This window comes from Lampris incognitus, chromosome 3 (genome assembly GCF_029633865.1).
Source record: "Lampris incognitus isolate fLamInc1 chromosome 3, fLamInc1.hap2, whole genome shotgun sequence".
Taxonomy (NCBI): Eukaryota; Metazoa; Chordata; class Actinopteri; order Lampriformes; family Lampridae; genus Lampris; species Lampris incognitus.
The window spans coordinates 116,757,623-116,778,319 of NC_079213.1; the positions used below are offsets into that span (position 1 = coordinate 116,757,623).

Consider the following 20,697-nt stretch of genomic DNA (forward strand, 5'->3'; position numbering starts at 1 on the left):
TCTGATATATTCTCTCTACATTATCATCTCTTATTTCTCCTGTATGTGTCAGCATCTCTGATATAGTCTCTGTACTTTATCATCTCTTATTTCTCCTGTATGTGTCAGCATCTCTGATATAGTCTCTCTACATTATCCCCTTATTTCTCCTGTATGTGTCAGCATCTCTGATATATTCTCTCTACATTATCATCTCTTATTTCTCCTGTATGTGTCAGCATCTCTGATATAGTCTCTATACTTTATCCCCTCTTATTTCTCCTGTATGTGTCAGCATCTCTGATATAGTCTCTCTACATTATCATCTCTTATTTCTCCTGTATGTGTCAGCATCTCTGATATATTCTCTCTACATTATCATCTCTTATTTCTCCTGTATGTGTCAGCATCTCTGATATATTCTCTCTACATTATCATCTCTTATTTATCCTGTATGTGTCAGCATCTCTGATATATTCTCTCTACATTATCATCTCTTATTTCTCCTGTATGTGTCAGCATCTCTGATATAGTCACTCTACATTATCATCTCTTATTTCTCCTGTATGTGTCAGCATCTCTGATATAGTCTCTGTACTTTATCATCTCTTATTTCTCCTGTATGTGTCAGCATCTCTGATATAGTCTCTGTACTTTATCATCTCTTATTTCTCCTGTATGTGTCAGCATCTCTGATATAGTCTCTTATTTCAACCCACTAACACAACATGGTGCTCGCTGCGACTTTGTCCTGGACCAAATTTAATGTGCTGCTACATTCAGTTTAACAAACTTCATGTATTAAATTCAGATCTCATTGGCAATTGCATTGCAACGATGATATAATTTTTATGATAGTGTGTGTGTGAATTAATTAATTGCAAAGCGCTTATAGTGGCTTTTGCAGCTAGAAAAGCACTATAAAATGTACAATTTGATTGAATTCACCTGTATAAGTCAACTCTTGTGTATATTGTTGTGTAGTAGTGTTGGCATTCTATGTTCATACACAGAGTGTTGTGTAGTAGTGTTGTTGTATGTTCAGTACACTGGGAGAGTTGTGTAGTAGTGCTGGTATTGTATGTTCAGTACACTGGGAGAGTTGTGTAGTAGTGCTGTTACTCTATGTTCAGTACACTGGGAGAGTTGTGTAGTAGTGTTGTTATTGTATGTTCAGTAAACCGGGAGAGTTGTGTAGTAGTTTTGTTATTCCATGTTCAGTACACAGAGTTGTGTAGTAGTGTTGTTATTCTATGTTCAGTACACTGGGAGAGTTGTGTTGTATGTTCAGTACACTGGAAGATTTGTGTAGTAGTGTTATTGAATGTTCAGTACACTGGGAGAGTGGTGTAGTAGTGTTGTATGTTCAGTACACTGGAAGATTTGTGTAGTAGTGTTATTGAATGTTCAGTACACTGGGAGAGTTGTGTTGTTATTCTATGTTCAGTACACTGGGAGAGTTGTGTAGTAGTGTTGGTATTGTATGTTCAGTACACTGGGAGAGTGTACTGAACATTCACACACATCCACACTCACATCCACACACACATTCAGACTTACACCCATACACACATTCACACTTACAACCATCCACACACATATTCACACACACATCTACATTGACATCCACAAACACATCAACGCACACACATTCACACTTACACCCATACACACATCCACATTCACACTCAGTCCGCACTACCATCTTCCCACACTGGAAGTTTCCCCTTCCATTTTCTGAAAATGTGTCAGTGTACTGCAATACGTGCAGGATACAGTACAGTTACTATATTAAAGGAGCAATCGGGATATAGTACAGTTACTGTAATAATCGAGTACTCAGGATACAGTACAGTTACTGTATTAGTTGAGTAGATAGTGGTTCTACTGACTGGAGCATCGTTCAGGTTGGTAAATTCAAATCCATTTGAGATGATTGGTGCCACCGCCTTAATAAACAAGGAATGTAAATGTAATTTAAATGTGTTTGGTTTCAAAGTTGTAACAAAGGTATTCGTTAGTAATGAATCAAACAGACAGCAGCTAGACAAAACTGGGAACACAATATGGCAAGTGAGGGGTTATGGTAAGTTTTTTGTTTGTTTGTTTGAAGTTTACATTATTTCTGTACATATATTACATACACCTTCCTCTGCAACTGGGTGCTGGACTTCCTCACGGGGAGGCCACAGTCAGTGGAAATTGGCAAGATCACCTCCAGGACCATCACACTGAGCACCGGCGCTCCACAGGGCTGTGTGCTCAGTCCACTCTTGTTCACCCTGCTGACTCACGACTGCACAGCATCGTCCACCTCCAACCTCGTTATAAAGTTTGCTGATGATACCACAGTGGTAGGTCTCATCAACAACAACGATGAATCATCATACAGAGTAGAGGTGGATCAACTGATGGTGAGGTGCAAAAACAACAATCTCTCCCTAAATATAGAAAAAACTAAGGAGGTTAGCACTGACTTTAGATAGACCAGCGCCCACCATACCCCTCTGACCATAGATGGTATGGATGTGGAGACAGTCAGCAGTGATAAGTTCCTGGGAGTTCACAGCACAGAGGACCTCTCCTGGTCCTCACATGTCAATGCGCTCTCCAATAAGGCCCAGCAGCGTCTTCACTTCCTGTGGCGTCTGAAGAAGGTGAGTCTCCCCCCCACCCATCCTCATCACATTCTACAGAGGCACCATAGAGAGCATCCTGGCCAACTGTATCACTGTCTGGCATGGGACCTGCAAGACCTCCCGACCGCAGATCGCTACAGCGGATAGTGAAGACAGCTGGAAAGATAATAGGAACTGCTCTGCCATCCATCCAGGCCATCTATGATGCACGGTGCACCCGGAAGGCTCTCAGCATCGTGAAGGACCCCACCCACCCTTCCCACATCCACTTCATCCTCCTACCCTTTGGCAGGAGGTACCAGAGCATCCGTGCTGCCTCCACTAGACTACTCAACAGTTTCATTCCTCAGACTGAGGTTCCTCAGCAGCCTGAACACTTAAGACCTTCTACACAATGACTTTTTGACCATTTGGATCCTCTCCTGTTCTCCCTGTACACGACATCCCTGGGTTCTGTTATTCGCTCACATGACTTCTCTTACCATTGTTGTGCCGATGGCACCCAGCTAATCTTGTTGTGACGGAGGGCTAAGACGAAGAAAAGGGCCAACAACGCCACCTGGGGATTTGCACCCCAGGAAATACTATTTCTCTTTAAAACCAAAGTTAAGGATTTGAAGCTTAGCCAGGCGAACAGATTCGCTACTGGAAAAGGACAGAGACGTGGTTCAAAAATATAAATACTTAATCAAAACAAGAAAGGACTGGAGCTGCTAAGGAAATCAAGAACCAACATGAAGCCATTTAATCTTTATTACAAATAATTTGTAAAAAGGATCTTTTAATACATTTAAAAAAACACTTTAAAATACCAAAAAAGGACCAGCCTACACAAATAATGGTAACCAAACTAGGCTGAGGCCAACTGTGGAAGGCAGAGTAACTGAGGAGTGCCCAGGGGTGCTGCCAATACTCACCTTCCCTGCAGCACAGCAAACACAAAGCAGGCTGGTGAACTCTCCACACGTGTCCCGGTGCTCTGACTCACGCACACATACACACATGCAGGGACCTCACCACAAGTGCCTAGCCTCCCACAAGATGACACGCAGACTGCTGAGGGGAATAACTGACAAAATAAGTCAAATAGGTCAATAAAAAAAACCAAACTAAAGGGTCAACCCAGTTAGTAGTCAAAAGAAACTAAGGCAAAACAGCAGCAGGTGAACCACCTCTAGCAGGGAGCCTTGACACCAGGAAATACTCCTGATAACCAGCACAACAGTAGCAGCAAACACTAGAGGTTCCACGCTGGAAGTTCAGGAACTGCAGCACCAACTACCAGACACATGCGAGACCGAGGAAGAGAGAAGGCAAAAAAAAAAAGAACTGCACAGGTGGCTTAGATAACCTGGCCCTGATGAGATTGGCTGAGGGAGGAATCAGGCCTGGAGCTGCATTCACAACCACTCAACCTACCAATGAAGCACTCCCTACCACATTGTCCTTCCCTCCCTCTGGCACACAAGTAGAGACACGCATTGCTGCGTGCTTGACCGGCATCTCGGAGTGGATGGCGACACACCACCTGAAGCCTAATCTGGACAAGACAGCTGATGTTCCTGCCGGGGAAAGGTTGCCCACACCGAGACCTGGCCATCACCATGACAACACCATGGTGACGCCAACTCGGACTGTGAGGAATCTGGGTGTGATCCTGGATGACCAACTCTCATTTGCTGCAAACGTTGCATCGGTTGCTCGCTCCTGCAGATTTCTCCTCTATAGCATCAGGAGGATTTGCCCATTCCTCACCGACGCGATGGCACAGGTGCTCATCCAGGCTCTGGTCACCTCCCGGCTGGACTACGGCAACTCCCTCCTTGCTGGCGCCCCGGCGTCGGCCATCAGACCTCTGGAGCTTGTTCAGAAAGCTGCAGCTCGTCTGGTGTTCAACCGCCCTAAGTTCTCCCACACAGCCCCCCTTCTCATGTCCCTACACTGGCTCCCAGTAGCTGCTCACATCCAGTTTAAGACTCTGGTGCTCGCCTACAGGGCAGTGAAAGGAACAGCTCCTTCCTATCTCCAGGCCATGGTCAAGCCCTACACCCCCGCCCCACCACTTCGCTCTGCTGCCGATAGACCCGGTCCCGGCTCTTTCCTGTCCTGGCCCCACAGTGGTGGAATGAACTCCCCACTGATGTCAGGACAGCGGAGTCGCTGCCCATCTTTCAGCACAGGTTGAAAACTCACCTCTTCAAGAACTACTACACTGTTACTTGTTCTTAGCACTTATTGTATTCACTCATTTAAAAAACAATCTCTTTCTTGCGCTTTTACTTTAGCACTCGTTTTGCTCTTAGATGCTTGTTTAGATGCACTTATGACCTCTGATGACTAGTAGTTCTCCTGACTTCCTACGTTAAATGATGCACTTATGGTAAGTCGCTTTGGATAAAAGCGTCGACTAAATGACTGTAATGTAATGATAAACGGAGTGAAACAAGACGACAGATGAACATAACACAGACATACGGGGTGGATGGGAAGGGGGGTTACAAGAGGGAGAAGCGGCAGCCACAAACGATGCCAGCAGTACTCTCCGACTTGGACAGATATAAAGGGAAAGAAAAACAAACATCATAAATCACAGATGCAGGTCAAGCGCTCCGCCCCCGGGTGTATGAGCGGATGGGGGGGGGGAGCGGGGCACGAGAAGGCAATGGAGAAAAGGTGTGTCTTGAGACGGGATTTGAAGAGTGGGAGGGATTCTGATTCTCTAATGATTTGGGGAAGTGAGTTCCAGAGCCTGGGAGCTGCTCTGGAGAAGGCTTGGTCACCAAAGCCGCGGAGGTTGGACCTGGGGGTAGAGAGAAGGGAGGCTGAGGGGGATCTGAGGGACCGAGAGGGTTGGTAGGGGGAGAGGAGATCGGTGAGGTATGGGGGGGCCAGTTTGTGAAGGGCTTTATAAGTAAGAACCAGGAGTTTGTAATTGATCCGGTGGGAGATGGGTAGCCAGTGGAGGTCTTTTAGGACTGGGGTGATGTTGTGCCAGGATTTGGTGAAAGTTAAAAGTCGGGCGGATGCGTTCTGGACCAATTGGAGTCTCTTGATAGAGCTAGCACTGATGCCATAGAGGAGTGAGTTGCAGTAATCAAGGTGGGAGGAGATGAAGGCATGGATCAGTATCTCAGCAGCAGGGCGTATGAGAGAGGATCTTATTTTTGCAATGTTGCGAAGGTGGTAGAAGGAGGATTTGACCATTCAGCGGATATGTGGCTCAAGGGAGAGGGTGGGATCAAGGATCACACCAAGGTTGCGTGCCTGGGGGGAAGGGGAGACAGTAGTGCCACCGATGGTGAGTGCGAGGTTGTTGATTTAGCTGAGAGTGGACTTGGAGCTAATGAAGAGGAGTTCAGTTTTGTCACTGTTGAGTTTGAGGAGGTTTTGCTGCATCCAGACTTTAACTGCAGACAGACAGGAGTCGATGTGAGAGAGGGGTGGATTGTGAGGGGATTTGGTGCTGAGGTATATCTGGGTGTCATCAGCATAACGGTGGAAGTCCAAGTTGAAATGTAATGTAATCTTACTCACTGTCCGTGTCAGGTGTGCTTGTGATGTTTAGGTCTGTGAAGTAATTTTTGTTTTTAGTGCACTTTTTGTTTTTAATATTTATTGCATTATTCGTTTTTATGTGGCACTAAGGTCCATGTGAAACATAAATTCGTACCCCTGTGTGTATGAGACATGCATATGAGGCAATGACAATAAAAGCAGTCTGAGACTAATATTAAACGCACTTCATGGAGTTATGTACTGAGCACTAAACACCACACAGCATTTCAGAAACAATCATCAGAATTAACCATTATTTCCAAGTTACATGATAGTGAGTGTTGGTGTGTTTCTGACTTACTGTTTCCCATCATGCCCCATCAGGAGAAGAGGAAGAGGCAGATAGAGATAGAGAACAAGAAGAGACAGCTGGAAGATGACAAGAGACAGCTGCAGCATCTCAAGGTAACACGTGCTGTCTGCCTATCTATCTATCTGTCTGTCTGTCTGTCTGTCTGTCTGTCTGTCTGTCTGTCTGTCTGTCTGTCTGTCTGTCTGTCTGTCTGTCTGTCTGTCTGCATACGCCAGGTTAAACTGGAGAAGTACCAGCAGAAGAAGACAGGTTAAACCTAACCAGTGTGTGAGTAAGAAGACAGGTTCTACTGGACCAGTGTGTGTGTAAGAAGACAGGTTGTACTGGACCAGTGTGTGTGTAAGAAGACAGGTTGTACTGGACCAGTGTCAGTGTGTAAGAAGACAGGTTCTACTGGACCAGTGTGTGTGTAAGAAGACAGGTTGTACTGGACCAGTGTCAGTGTGTAAGAAGACAGGTTCTACTGGTCAGGTGTGTGAGTAAGAAGACAGGTTCTGCTGGACCAGTGTGTGTGTGTGTAAGAAGACAGGTTATACTGGACCTGTGTCAGTGTGTAAGAAGACAGATTCTACAGTTCTACTGGGCCAGTGTGTAAGAAGACAGGTTTTACTGGACCAGTGTGTGTGTGTGAGAAGACAGGTTATACTGGACCGGTGTGTGAGTAAGGAGACAGGTTATACTGGACCGGTGTGTGTGTGAGAAGAAAGGTTCGACTGGACCAGTGTGTGTGTGTGAGAAGACAGGTTATACTGGACCGGTGTGTGAGTAAGGAGACAGGTTATACTGGACCGGTGTGTGTGTGAGAAGACAGGTTCTACTGGACCAGTGTGTGAGTAAGGAGACAGGTTATACTGGACCGGTGTGTGTGTGAGAAGAAAGGTTCGACTGGACCAGTGTGTGAGTAAGAAGACAGGTTCTACTGGACCAGTGTGTGTGTGAGAAGACATGTTCTACTGGAACAGATTGTGAGTGTAAGAAGACAGGTTCTACTGGACCAGTGTGTGAGTACGAAGACAGGTTATACTGGACAAGTGTGTCTGTGTAAGAAGACAGGTTATACTGGACCAGTTTGCAAGAAGACAGGTTATACTGGACCACAATGTGTGTAAGAAGACAGGTTATACTGGACCACAATGTGTGTAAGAAGACAGGTTATACTGGACCACAATGTGTGTAAGAAGACAGGATATACTGGACCGGTGTGTGAGTAAGGAGACAGGTTCTACTGGACCAGCGTGTGTGTAAGAAGACAGGTTATACTGGACCGGTGTGTGAGTAAGGAGACAGGTTATACTGGACCGGTGTGTGTGGAAGAAGACAGGTTATACTGGACCAGTGTGTGAGTAAGAAGACAGGTTATACTGGACCGGTGTGTGAGTAAGGAGACAGGTTCTACTGGACCAGTGTGTGAGTAAGAAGACAGGTTATACTGGACCAGTGTCAGTGTGTAAGAAGACAGGTTATACTGGACCAGTGTGTGGGTAAGAAGACAGGTTATACTGGACCGGTGTGTGAGTAAGGAGACAGGTTATACTGGACCAGTGTGTGAGTAAGAAGACAGGTTATACTGGACCGGTGTGTGAGTAAGGAGACAGGTTCTACTGGACCAGCGTGTGTGTAAGAAGACAGGTTATACTGGACCGGTGTGTGTGTAAGAAGACAGGTTCTACTGGACCAGTGTGTGTGTGTAAGAAGACAGGTTCTACTGGACCAGTGTGTGTGTGTGTAAGAAGACCGGTTATACTGGACCAGTGTTAAGTGTGTAAGAAGACAGGTTCTACTGTACCAGTGTGTGTGTGTAAGAAGACAGGTTCTACTGGACCTGTGTGTAAGGAGACAGGTTCTACTGCACCAGTGTGTGAAAGAAGACCGGTTATACTGGACCAGTGTTAAGTGTGTAAGAAGACAGGTTCTACTGGACCAGTGTTTGAGAAGACAGGTTCTACTGGACAAGTGTGTGTGAGAAGACAGGTTATACTGGACCAGTGTGTGTGTGTGTGTGCAAGAAGACCGGTTATACTGGACCAGTGTAAAGTGTGTAAGAAGAAAGGTGATACTGGTCCAGTGTGAGTACGAAGACAGGTTCTACTGCACCAGTGTGTGTGTGTGTGTAAGAAGACAGGTTCTACTGGACCAGTGTGTCTGTAAGAAGACAGGTTCTACTGGACCAGCGTGTGAATAAGAAGACTGGTTCTACTGGATCAGTGTGTGTGTGTGTGTAAGAAGACAGGTTATACTGGACCACAATGTGTGTAAGAAGACAGGTTCTACTGGACCAGTGTGTGAGTACGAAGACAGGTTATACTGGACCAGTGTGTGAGTAAGAAGACAGGTTATACTGGACCAGTGTGTGTGTGTAAGAAGACAGGTTATACTGGACCAGTGTGTGAGTACGAAGACAGGTTATACTGGACCAGTGTGTGTGTAAGAAGACAGGTTCTACTGGACCAGTGTTTGAGAAGACAGGTTCTACTGGACCAGTGTGTGTGTGTAAGAAGCCAGGTTATACTGGACAAGTGTGTGAGTAAGAAGCCAGGTTATACTGGACCAGTGTGTGAGTAAGAAGCCAGGTTATACTGGACAAGTGTGTGAGTAAGAAGACAGGTTATACTGGACCAGTGTGTGAGTAAGAAGCCAGGTTATACTGGACCAGTGTGTGAGTAAGAAGACAGGTTATAGTGGACCAGTGTGTGAGTAAGAAGCCAGGTTATACTGGACAAGTGTGTGAGTAAGAAGACAGGTTATAGTGGACCAGTGTGTGAGTAAGAAGCCAGGTTATACTGGACAAGTGTGTGAGTAAGAAGCCAGGTTATACTGGACCAGTGTGTGAGTAAGAAGACAGGTTCTACTGGACCAGTGTGTGAGTAAGAAGACAGGTTCTACTTGACCAGTGTTTGAGAAGACAGGTTATACTGGACCAGTGTGTGAGTAAGAAGCCAGGTTATACTGGACCGGTGTGTGAGTAAGGAGACAGGTTCTACTGGACCAGTGTGTGAGTAAGAAGACAGGTTCTACTGGACAAGTGTGTGAGTAAGAAGCCAGGTTATACTGGACAAGTGTGTGAGTAAGAAGCCAGGTTATACTGGACCAGTGTGTGAGTAAGGAGACAGGTTCTACTGGACCAGTGTGTGAGTAAGAAGACAGGTTCTACTGGACAAGTGTGTGAGTAAGAAGCCAGGTTATACTGGACCAGTGTGTGAGTAAGAAGACAGGTTCTACTTGACCAGTGTTTGAGAAGACAGGTTCTACTGGACAAGTGTGTGAGTAAGAAGACAGGTTATACTGGACCAGTGTGTGAGTAAGAAGCCAGGTTATACTGGACCAGTGTGTGAGTAAGAAGACAGGTTCTACTTGACCAGTGTTTGAGAAGACAGGTTCTACTGGACAAGTGTGTGAGTAAGAAGACAGGTTATACTGGACCAGTGTGTGGGTAAGAAGACAGGTTCTACTGGACCAGTGTGTGAGTAAGAAGCCAGGTTCTACTGGACCAGTGTGTGTGTAAGAAGACAGGTTCTACTGGACCAGTGTTTGAGAAGACAGGTTCTACTGGACAAGTGTGTGAGTAAGAAGACAGGTTATACTGGACCAGTGTGTGAGTACGAAGACAGGTTATACTGGACCAGTGTGTGTGTAAGAAGACAGGTTCTACTGGACCAGTGTTTGAGAAGACAGGTTCTACTGGACAAGTGTGTGAGTAAGAAGACAGGTTATAGTGGACCAGTGTGTGAGTACGAAGACAGGTTATACTGGACCAGTGTGTGAGTAAGAAGACAGGTTCTACTGGACCAGTGTTTGAGAAGACAGGTTCTACTGGACCAGTGTGTGTGTGTGTGTGCAAGAAGACCGGTTATACTGGACCAGTGTAAAGTGTGTAAGAAGAAAGGTGATACTGGTCCAGTGTGAGTACGAAGACAGGTTCTACTGCACCAGTGTGTGTGTGTGTCTGTAAGAAGACAGGTTCTACTGGACCAGCGTGTGAATAAGAAGACTGGTTCTACTGGATCAGTGTGTGTGTGTGTGTAAGAAGACAGGTTATACTGGACCACAATGTGTGTAAGAAGACAGGTTCTACTGGACCAGTGTGTGAGTACGAAGACAGGTTATACTGGACCAGTGTGTGAGTAAGAAGACAGGTTATACTGGACCAGTGTGTGTGTGTAAGAAGACAGGTTATACTGGACCAGTGTGTGAGTACGAAGACAGGTTATACTGGACCAGTGTGTGTGTAAGAAGACAGGTTCTACTGGACCAGTGTTTGAGAAGACAGGTTCTACTGGACCAGTGTGTGTGTGTAAGAAGCCAGGTTATACTGGACAAGTGTGTAAGGAGACAGGTTCTACTGCACCAGTGTGTGAAAGAAGACCGGTTATACTGGACCAGTGTTAAGTGTGTAAGAAGACAGGTTCTACTGGACCAGTGTTTGAGAAGACAGGTTCTACTGGACAAGTGTGTGTGAGAAGACAGGTTATACTGGACCAGTGTGTGTGTGTGTGTGCAAGAAGACCGGTTATACTGGACCAGTGTAAAGTGTGTAAGAAGAAAGGTGATACTGGTCCAGTGTGAGTACGAAGACAGGTTCTACTGCACCAGTGTGTGTGTGTGTGTAAGAAGACAGGTTCTACTGGACCAGTGTGTCTGTAAGAAGACAGGTTCTACTGGACCAGCGTGTGAATAAGAAGACTGGTTCTACTGGATCAGTGTGTGTGTGTGTGTAAGAAGACAGGTTATACTGGACCACAATGTGTGTAAGAAGACAGGTTCTACTGGACCAGTGTGTGAGTACGAAGACAGGTTATACTGGACCAGTGTGTGAGTAAGAAGACAGGTTATACTGGACCAGTGTGTGTGTGTAAGAAGACAGGTTATACTGGACCAGTGTGTGAGTACGAAGACAGGTTATACTGGACCAGTGTGTGTGTAAGAAGACAGGTTCTACTGGACCAGTGTTTGAGAAGACAGGTTCTACTGGACCAGTGTGTGTGTGTAAGAAGCCAGGTTATACTGGACAAGTGTGTGAGTAAGAAGCCAGGTTATACTGGACCAGTGTGTGAGTAAGAAGCCAGGTTATACTGGACAAGTGTGTGAGTAAGAAGACAGGTTATACTGGACCAGTGTGTGAGTAAGAAGACAGGTTCTACTGTACCAGTGTGTGAGTAAGAAGACAGGTTCTACTGGACCAGTGTGTGAGTAAGAAGACAGGTTATACTGGACAAGTGTGTGAGTAAGAAGACAGGTTATACTGGACCAGTGTGTGAGTAAGAAGCCAGGTTATACTGGACCAGTGTGTGAGTAAGAAGACAGGTTCTACTGGACCAGTGTGTGAGTAAGAAGACAGGTTATAGTGGACCAGTGTGTGAGTAAGAAGCCAGGTTATACTGGACCAGTGTGTGAGTAAGAAGCCAGGTTCTACTGGACCAGTGTGTGAGTAAGAAGACAGGTTCTACTTGACCAGTGTTTGAGAAGACAGGTTATACTGGACCAGTGTGTGAGTAAGAAGCCAGGTTATACTGGACCGGTGTGTGAGTAAGGAGACAGGTTCTACTGGACCAGTGTGTGAGTAAGAAGACAGGTTCTACTGGACAAGTGTGTGAGTACGAAGACAGGTTATAGTGGACCAGTGTGTGAGTAAGAAGCCAGGTTATACTGGACAAGTGTGTGAGTAAGAAGCCAGGTTATACTGGACCAGTGTGTGAGTAAGGAGACAGGTTCTACTGGACCAGTGTGTGAGTAAGAAGACAGGTTATACTGGACCAGTGTGTGAGTAAGAAGCCAGGTTATACTGGACCAGTGTGTGAGTAAGGAGACAGGTTCTACTGGACCAGTGTGTGAGTAAGAAGCCAGGTTATACTGGACCAGTGTGTGAGTAAGGAGACAGGTTCTACTGGACAAGTGTGTGAGTAAGAAGCCAGGTTATACTGGACCAGTGTGTGAGTAAGAAGACAGGTTCTACTTGACCAGTGTTTGAGAAGACAGGTTCTACTGGACAAGTGTGTGAGTAAGAAGACAGGTTATACTGGACCAGTGTGTGAGTAAGAAGCCAGGTTATACTGGACCAGTGTGTGAGTAAGAAGACAGGTTCTACTGGACCAGTGTGTGAGTAAGAAGACAGGTTCTACTTGACCAGTGTTTGAGAAGACAGGTTCTACTGGACAAGTGTGTGAGTAAGAAGACAGGTTATACTGGACCAGTGTGTGGGTAAGAAGACAGGTTCTACTGGACCAGTGTGTGAGTAAGAAGCCAGGTTCTACTGGACCAGTGTGTGAGTAAGAAGCCAGGTTATACTGGACCAGTGTGTGTGTAAGAAGACAGGTTCTACTGGACCAGTGTTTGAGAAGACAGGTTCTACTGGACAAGTGTGTGAGTAAGAAGACAGGTTATACTGGACCAGTGTGTGAGTACGAAGACAGGTTATACTGGACCAGTGTGTGTGTAAGAAGACAGGTTCTACTGGACCAGTGTTTGAGAAGACAGGTTCTACTGGACAAGTGTGTGAGTAAGAAGACAGGTTATAGTGGACCAGTGTGTGAGTACGAAGACAGGTTATACTGGACCAGTGTGTGAGTAAGAAGACAGGTTCTACTGGACCAGTGTTTGAGAAGACAGGTTCTACTGGACAAGTGTGTGAGTAAGAAGACAGGTTCTACTGGACCAGTGTGTGTGTGTAAGAAGCCAGGTTATACTGGACAAGTGTGTGAGTACGAAGACAGGTTATAGTGGACCAGTGTGTGAGTAAGAAGACAGGTTCTACTGGACCAGTGTGTGAGTAAGAAGACAGGTTCTACTTGACCAGTGTTTGAGAAGACAGGTTCTACTGGACAAGTGTGTGAGTAAGAAGACAGGTTCTACTGGACAAGTGTGTGAGTAAGAAGACAGGTTATACTGGACCAGTGTGTGGGTAAGAAGACAGGTTATACTGGACCAGTGTGTGAGTAAGAAGCCAGGTTATACTGGACCAGTGTGTGAGTAAGAAGACAGGTTCTACTGGACCAGTGTGTGAGTAAGAAGCCAGGTTATACTGGACCAGTGTGTGAGTAAGAAGACAGGTTCTACTGGACTAGTGTGTGAGTAAGAAGACAGGTTCTACTGGACTAGTGTGTGTGTGTGTGTGTGTGTGTGTGTGTGTGTGTGTGTGTAAGAAGACAGGTTAACTGGACCAGTGTCAGGTTGTACAGTTTTACTGGACCAGTGTGTGAGTAAGAAGACAGGTTGTACTGGACCAGTGTGTGTGTGTGTAAGAAGACCGGTTATACTGGACCAGTGTTAAGTGTGTAAGAAGACAGGTTCTACTGTACCAGTGTGTGTGTGTAAGAAGACAGGTTCTACTGGACCTGTGTGTAAGGAGACAGGTTCTACTGCACCAGTGTGTGAAAGAAGACCGGTTATACTGGACCAGTGTTAAGTGTGTAAGAAGACAGGTTCTACTGGACCAGTGTTTGAGAAGACAGGTTCTACTGGACAAGTGTGTGTGAGAAGACAGGTTATACTGGACCAGTGTGTGTGTGTGTGTGCAAGAAGACCGGTTATACTGGACCAGTGTAAAGTGTGTAAGAAGAAAGGTGATACTGGTCCAGTGTGAGTACGAAGACAGGTTCTACTGCACCAGTGTGTGTGTGTGTGTAAGAAGACAGGTTCTACTGGACCAGTGTGTCTGTAAGAAGACAGGTTCTACTGGACCAGCGTGTGAATAAGAAGACTGGTTCTACTGGATCAGTGTGTGTGTGTGTGTAAGAAGACAGGTTATACTGGACCACAATGTGTGTAAGAAGACAGGTTCTACTGGACCAGTGTGTGAGTACGAAGACAGGTTATACTGGACCAGTGTGTGAGTAAGAAGACAGGTTATACTGGACCAGTGTGTGTGTGTAAGAAGACAGGTTATACTGGACCAGTGTGTGAGTACGAAGACAGGTTATACTGGACCAGTGTGTGTGTAAGAAGACAGGTTCTACTGGACCAGTGTTTGAGAAGACAGGTTCTACTGGACCAGTGTGTGTGAGTAAGAAGCCAGGTTATACTGGACAAGTGTGTGAGTAAGAAGCCAGGTTATACTGGACCAGTGTGTGGGTAAGAAGACAGGTTATACTGGACAAGTGTGTGAGTAAGAAGCCAGGTTATACTGGACCAGTGTGTGAGTAAGAAGACAGGTTATACTGGACCAGTGTGTGAGTAAGAAGCCAGGTTATACTGGACAAGTGTGTGAGTAAGAAGACAGGTTATACTGGACCAGTGTGTGAGTAAGAAGCCAGGTTATACTGGACCAGTGTGTGAGTAAGAAGACAGGTTATAGTGGACCAGTGTGTGAGTAAGAAGCCAGGTTATACTGGACAAGTGTGTGAGTAAGAAGCCAGGTTATACTGGACCAGTGTGTGAGTAAGAAGACAGGTTCTACTGGACCAGTGTGTGAGTAAGAAGACAGGTTCTACTTGACCAGTGTTTGAGAAGACAGGTTATACTGGACCAGTGTGTGAGTAAGAAGCCAGGTTATACTGGACCGGTGTGTGAGTAAGGAGACAGGTTCTACTGGACCAGTGTGTGAGTAAGAAGACAGGTTCTACTGGACAAGTGTGTGAGTACGAAGACAGGTTATAGTGGACCAGTGTGTGAGTAAGAAGACAGGTTCTACTTGACCAGTGTGTGAGTAAGAAGCCAGGTTATACTGGACCAGTGTGTGAGTAAGGAGACAGGTTCTACTGGACCAGTGTGTGAGTAAGAAGACAGGTTCTACTGGACAAGTGTGTGAGTAAGAAGCCAGGTTATACTGGACCAGTGTGTGAGTAAGAAGACAGGTTCTACTTGACCAGTGTTTGAGAAGACAGGTTCTACTGGACAAGTGTGTGAGTAAGAAGACAGGTTATACTGGACCAGTGTGTGAGTAAGAAGCCAGGTTATACTGGACCAGTGTGTGAGTAAGAAGACAGGTTCTACTGGACCAGTGTGTGAGTAAGAAGACAGGTTCTACTTGACCAGTGTTTGAGAAGACAGGTTCTACTGGACAAGTGTGTGAGTAAGAAGACAGGTTATACTGGACCAGTGTGTGGGTAAGAAGACAGGTTCTACTGGACCAGTGTGTGAGTAAGAAGCCAGGTTCTACTGGACCAGTGTGTGAGTAAGAAGCCAGGTTATACTGGACCAGTGTGTGTGTAAGAAGACAGGTTCTACTGGACCAGTGTTTGAGAAGACAGGTTCTACTGGACAAGTGTGTGAGTAAGAAGACAGGTTATACTGGACCAGTGTGTGAGTACGAAGACAGGTTATACTGGACCAGTGTGTGTGTAAGAAGACAGGTTCTACTGGACCAGTGTTTGAGAAGACAGGTTCTACTGGACCAGTGTGTGTGTGTAAGAAGCCAGGTTATACTGGACAAGTGTGTGAGTAAGAAGCCAGGTTATACTGGACCAGTGTGTGAGTAAGAAGCCAGGTTATACTGGACAAGTGTGTGAGTAAGAAGACAGGTTCTACTTGACCAGTGTTTGAGAAGACAGGTTATACTGGACCAGTGTGTGAGTAAGAAGCCAGGTTATACTGGACCGGTGTGTGAGTAAGGAGACAGGTTCTACTGGACCAGTGTGTGAGTAAGAAGACAGGTTCTACTGGACAAGTGTGTGAGTACGAAGACAGGTTATAGTGGACCAGTGTGTGAGTAAGAAGCCAGGTTATACTGGACCAGTGTGTGAGTAAGAAGCCAGGTTATACTGGACCAGTGTGTGAGTAAGGAGACAGGTTCTACTGGACCAGTGTGTGAGTAAGAAGACAGGTTCTACTGGACAAGTGTGTGAGTAAGAAGCCAGGTTATACTGGACCAGTGTGTGAGTAAGAAGACAGGTTCTACTTGACCAGTGTTTGAGAAGACAGGTTCTACTGGACAAGTGTGTGAGTAAGAAGACAGGTTATACTGGACCAGTGTGTGGGTAAGAAGACAGGTTATACTGGACAAGTGTGTGAGTAAGAAGCCAGGTTATACTGGACCAGTGTGTGAGTAAGAAGACAGGTTCTACTGGACCAGTGTGTGAGTAAGAAGACAGGTTCTACTTGACCAGTGTTTGAGAAGACAGGTTCTACTGGACAAGTGTGTGAGTAAGAAGACAGGTTATACTGGACCAGTGTGTGGGTAAGAAGACAGGTTCTACTGGACCAGTGTGTGAGTAAGAAGCCAGGTTCTACTGGACCAGTGTGTGAGTAAGAAGCCAGGTTATACTGGACCAGTGTGTGTGTAAGAAGACAGGTTCTACTGGACCAGTGTTTGAGAAGACAGGTTCTACTGGACAAGTGTGTGAGTAAGAAGACAGGTTATACTGGACCAGTGTGTGAGTACGAAGACAGGTTATACTGGACCAGTGTGTGTGTAAGAAGACAGGTTCTACTGGACCAGTGTTTGAGAAGACAGGTTCTACTGGACAAGTGTGTGAGTAAGAAGACAGGTTATAGTGGACCAGTGTGTGAGTACGAAGACAGGTTATACTGGACCAGTGTGTGAGTAAGAAGACAGGTTCTACTGGACCAGTGTTTGAGAAGACAGGTTCTACTGGACAAGTGTGTGAGTAAGAAGACAGGTTATAGTGGACCAGTGTGTGAGTAAGAAGCCAGGTTATACTGGACAAGTGTGTGAGTAAGAAGACAGGTTATACTGGACCAGTGTGTGAGTAAGAAGCCAGGTTATACTGGACCAGTGTGTGAGTAAGAAGACAGGTTATAGTGGACCAGTGTGTGAGTAAGAAGCCAGGTTATACTGGACAAGTGTGTGAGTAAGAAGCCAGGTTATACTGGACCAGTGTGTGAGTAAGAAGACAGGTTCTACTGGACCAGTGTGTGAGTAAGAAGACAGGTTCTACTTGACCAGTGTTTGAGAAGACAGGTTATACTGGACCAGTGTGTGAGTAAGAAGCCAGGTTATACTGGACCGGTGTGTGAGTAAGGAGACAGGTTCTACTGGACCAGTGTGTGAGTAAGAAGACAGGTTCTACTGGACAAGTGTGTGAGTACGAAGACAGGTTATAGTGGACCAGTGTGTGAGTAAGAAGACAGGTTCTACTTGACCAGTGTGTGAGTAAGAAGCCAGGTTATACTGGACCAGTGTGTGAGTAAGGAGACAGGTTCTACTGGACCAGTGTGTGAGTAAGAAGACAGGTTCTACTGGACAAGTGTGTGAGTAAGAAGCCAGGTTATACTGGACCAGTGTGTGAGTAAGAAGACAGGTTCTACTTGACCAGTGTTTGAGAAGACAGGTTCTACTGGACAAGTGTGTGTGTGTAAGAAGACAGGTTATACTGGACCAGTGTGTGTGTGTAAGAAGACAGGTTATACTGGACCAGTGTGTGAGTAAGAAGACAGGTTATACTGGACCAGTGTGTGTGTGTAAGAAGACAGGTTATACTGGACAAGTGTGTGTGTGTAAGAAGACAGGTTATACTGGACAAGTGTGTGTGTGTAAGAAGACAGGTTATACTGGACCAGTGTGTGTGTGTAAGAAGACAGGTTATACTGGACAAGTGTGTGTGTGTAAGAAGACAGGTTCTACTGGACCAGTGTGTGTGTGTAAGAAGACAGGTTATACTGGACCAGTGTGTGAGTAAGAAGACAGGTTATACTGGACCAGTGTGTGAGTAAGAAGCCAGGTTATACTGGACCAGTGTGTGAGTAAGAAGACAGGTTCTACTGGACCAGTGTGTGAGTAAGAAGACAGGTTCTACTTGACCAGTGTTTGAGAAGACAGGTTCTACTGGACAAGTGTGTGAGTAAGAAGACAGGTTATACTGGACCAGTGTGTGGGTAAGAAGACAGGTTCTACTGGACCAGTGTGTGAGTAAGAAGCCAGGTTCTACTGGACCAGTGTGTGAGTAAGAAGCCAGGTTATACTGGACCAGTGTGTGTGTAAGAAGACAGGTTCTACTGGACCAGTGTTTGAGAAGACAGGTTCTACTGGACAAGTGTGTGAGTAAGAAGACAGGTTATACTGGACCAGTGTGTGAGTACGAAGACAGGTTATACTGGACCAGTGTGTGTGTAAGAAGACAGGTTCTACTGGACCAGTGTTTGAGAAGACAGGTTCTACTGGACCAGTGTGTGTGTGTAAGAAGCCAGGTTATACTGGACAAGTGTGTGAGTAAGAAGCCAGGTTATACTGGACCAGTGTGTGAGTAAGAAGCCAGGTTATACTGGACAAGTGTGTGAGTAAGAAGACAGGTTATACTGGACCAGTGTGTGAGTAAGAAGACAGGTTATAGTGGACCAGTGTGTGAGTAAGAAGACAGGTTATACTGGACCAGTGTGTGAGTAAGAAGACAGGTTATAGTGGACCAGTGTGTGAGTAAGAAGCCAGGTTATACTGGACCAGTGTGTGAGTAAGAAGCCAGGTTATACTGGACCAGTGTGTGAGTAAGAAGACAGGTTCTACTGGACCAGTGTGTGAGTAAGAAGACAGGTTCTACTTGACCAGTGTTTGAGAAGACAGGTTATACTGGACCAGTGTGTGAGTAAGAAGCCAGGTTATACTGGACCGGTGTGTGAGTAAGGAGACAGGTTCTACTGGACCAGTGTGTGAGTAAGAAGACAGGTTCTACTGGACAAGTGTGTGAGTACGAAGACAGGTTATAGTGGACCAGTGTGTGAGTAAGAAGCCAGGTTATACTGGACCAGTGTGTGAGTAAGAAGCCAGGTTATACTGGACCAGTGTGTGAGTAAGGAGACAGGTTCTACTGGACCAGTGTGTGAGTAAGAAGACAGGTTCTACTGGACAAGTGTGTGAGTAAGAAGCCAGGTTATACTGGACCAGTGTGTGAGTAAGAAGACAGGTTCTACTTGACCAGTGTTTGAGAAGACAGGTTCTACTGGACAAGTGTGTGAGTAAGAAGACAGGTTATACTGGACCAGTGTGTGGGTAAGAAGACAGGTTATACTGGACAAGTGTGTGAGTAAGAAGCCAGGTTATACTGGACCAGTGTGTGAGTAAGAAGACAGGTTCTACTGGACCAGTGTGTGAGTAAGAAGACAGGTTCTACTTGACCAGTGTTTGAGAAGACAGGTTCTACTGGACAAGTGTGTGAGTAAGAAGACAGGTTATACTGGACCAGTGTGTGGGTAAGAAGACAGGTTCTACTGGACCAGTGTGTGAGTAAGAAGCCAGGTTCTACTGGACCAGTGTGTGAGTAAGAAGCCAGGTTATACTGGACCAGTGTGTGTGTAAGAAGACAGGTTCTACTGGACCAGTGTTTGAGAAGACAGGTTCTACTGGACAAGTGTGTGAGTAAGAAGACAGGTTATACTGGACCAGTGTGTGAGTACGAAGACAGGTTATACTGGACCAGTGTGTGTGTAAGAAGACAGGTTCTACTGGACCAGTGTTTGAGAAGACAGGTTCTACTGGACAAGTGTGTGAGTAAGAAGACAGGTTATAGTGGACCAGTGTGTGAGTACGAAGACAGGTTATACTGGACCAGTGTGTGAGTAAGAAGACAGGTTCTACTGGACCAGTGTTTGAGAAGACAGGTTCTACTGGACAAGTGTGTGAGTAAGAAGACAGGTTCTACTGGACCAGTGTGTGTGTGTAAGAAGCCAGGTTATACTGGACAAGTGTGTGAGTACGAAGACAGGTTATAGTGGACCAGTGTGTGAGTAAGAAGACAGGTTATAGTGGACCAGTGTGTGAGTAAGAAGACAGGTTATACTGGACCAGTGTGTGAGTAAGAAGCCAGGTTATACTGGACCAGTGTGTGAGTAAGAAGACAGGTTCTACTGGACCAGTGTGTGAGTAAGAAGACAGGTTCTACTTGACCAGTGTTTGAGAAGACAGGTTCTACTGGACAAGTGTGTGAGTAAGAAGACAGGTTCTACTGGACAAGTGTGTGAGTAAGAAGACAGGTTATACTGGACCAGTGTGTGGGTAAGAAGACAGGTTATACTGGACCAGTGTGTGAGTAAGAAGCCAGGTTATACTGGACCAGTGTGTGAGTAAGAAGACAGGTTATACTGGACCAGTGTGTGAGTAAGAAGCCAGGTTATACTGGACCAGTGTGTGAGTAAGAAGACAGGTTCTACTGGACTAGTGTGTGAGTAAGAAGACAGGTTCTACTGGACTAGTGTGTGTGTGTGTGTGTGTGTGTGTGTGTGTGTAAGAAGACAGGTTAACTGGACCAGTGTCAGGTTGTACAGTTTTACTGGACCAGTGTGTGAGTAAGAAGACAGGTTGTACTGGACCAGTGTTTGTGTAAGAAGACA

General features: G+C 45.8%; 1 protein-coding gene across 1 annotated transcript in view; it reads left to right on the forward strand.

Annotated features, from left to right (window-relative positions):
- Nucleotides 1-20,697, forward strand: part of palm1a (paralemmin 1a) — a 104,940-nt gene that overhangs the window by 43,031 nt on the left and 41,212 nt on the right. Inside the window, exon 3 of the mRNA XM_056276944.1 lies at nt 6,498-6,578. Coding sequence (XP_056132919.1) covers nt 6,498-6,578 — 81 coding nt within the window. The remainder of the gene's footprint in view (nt 1-6,497; nt 6,579-20,697) is intronic.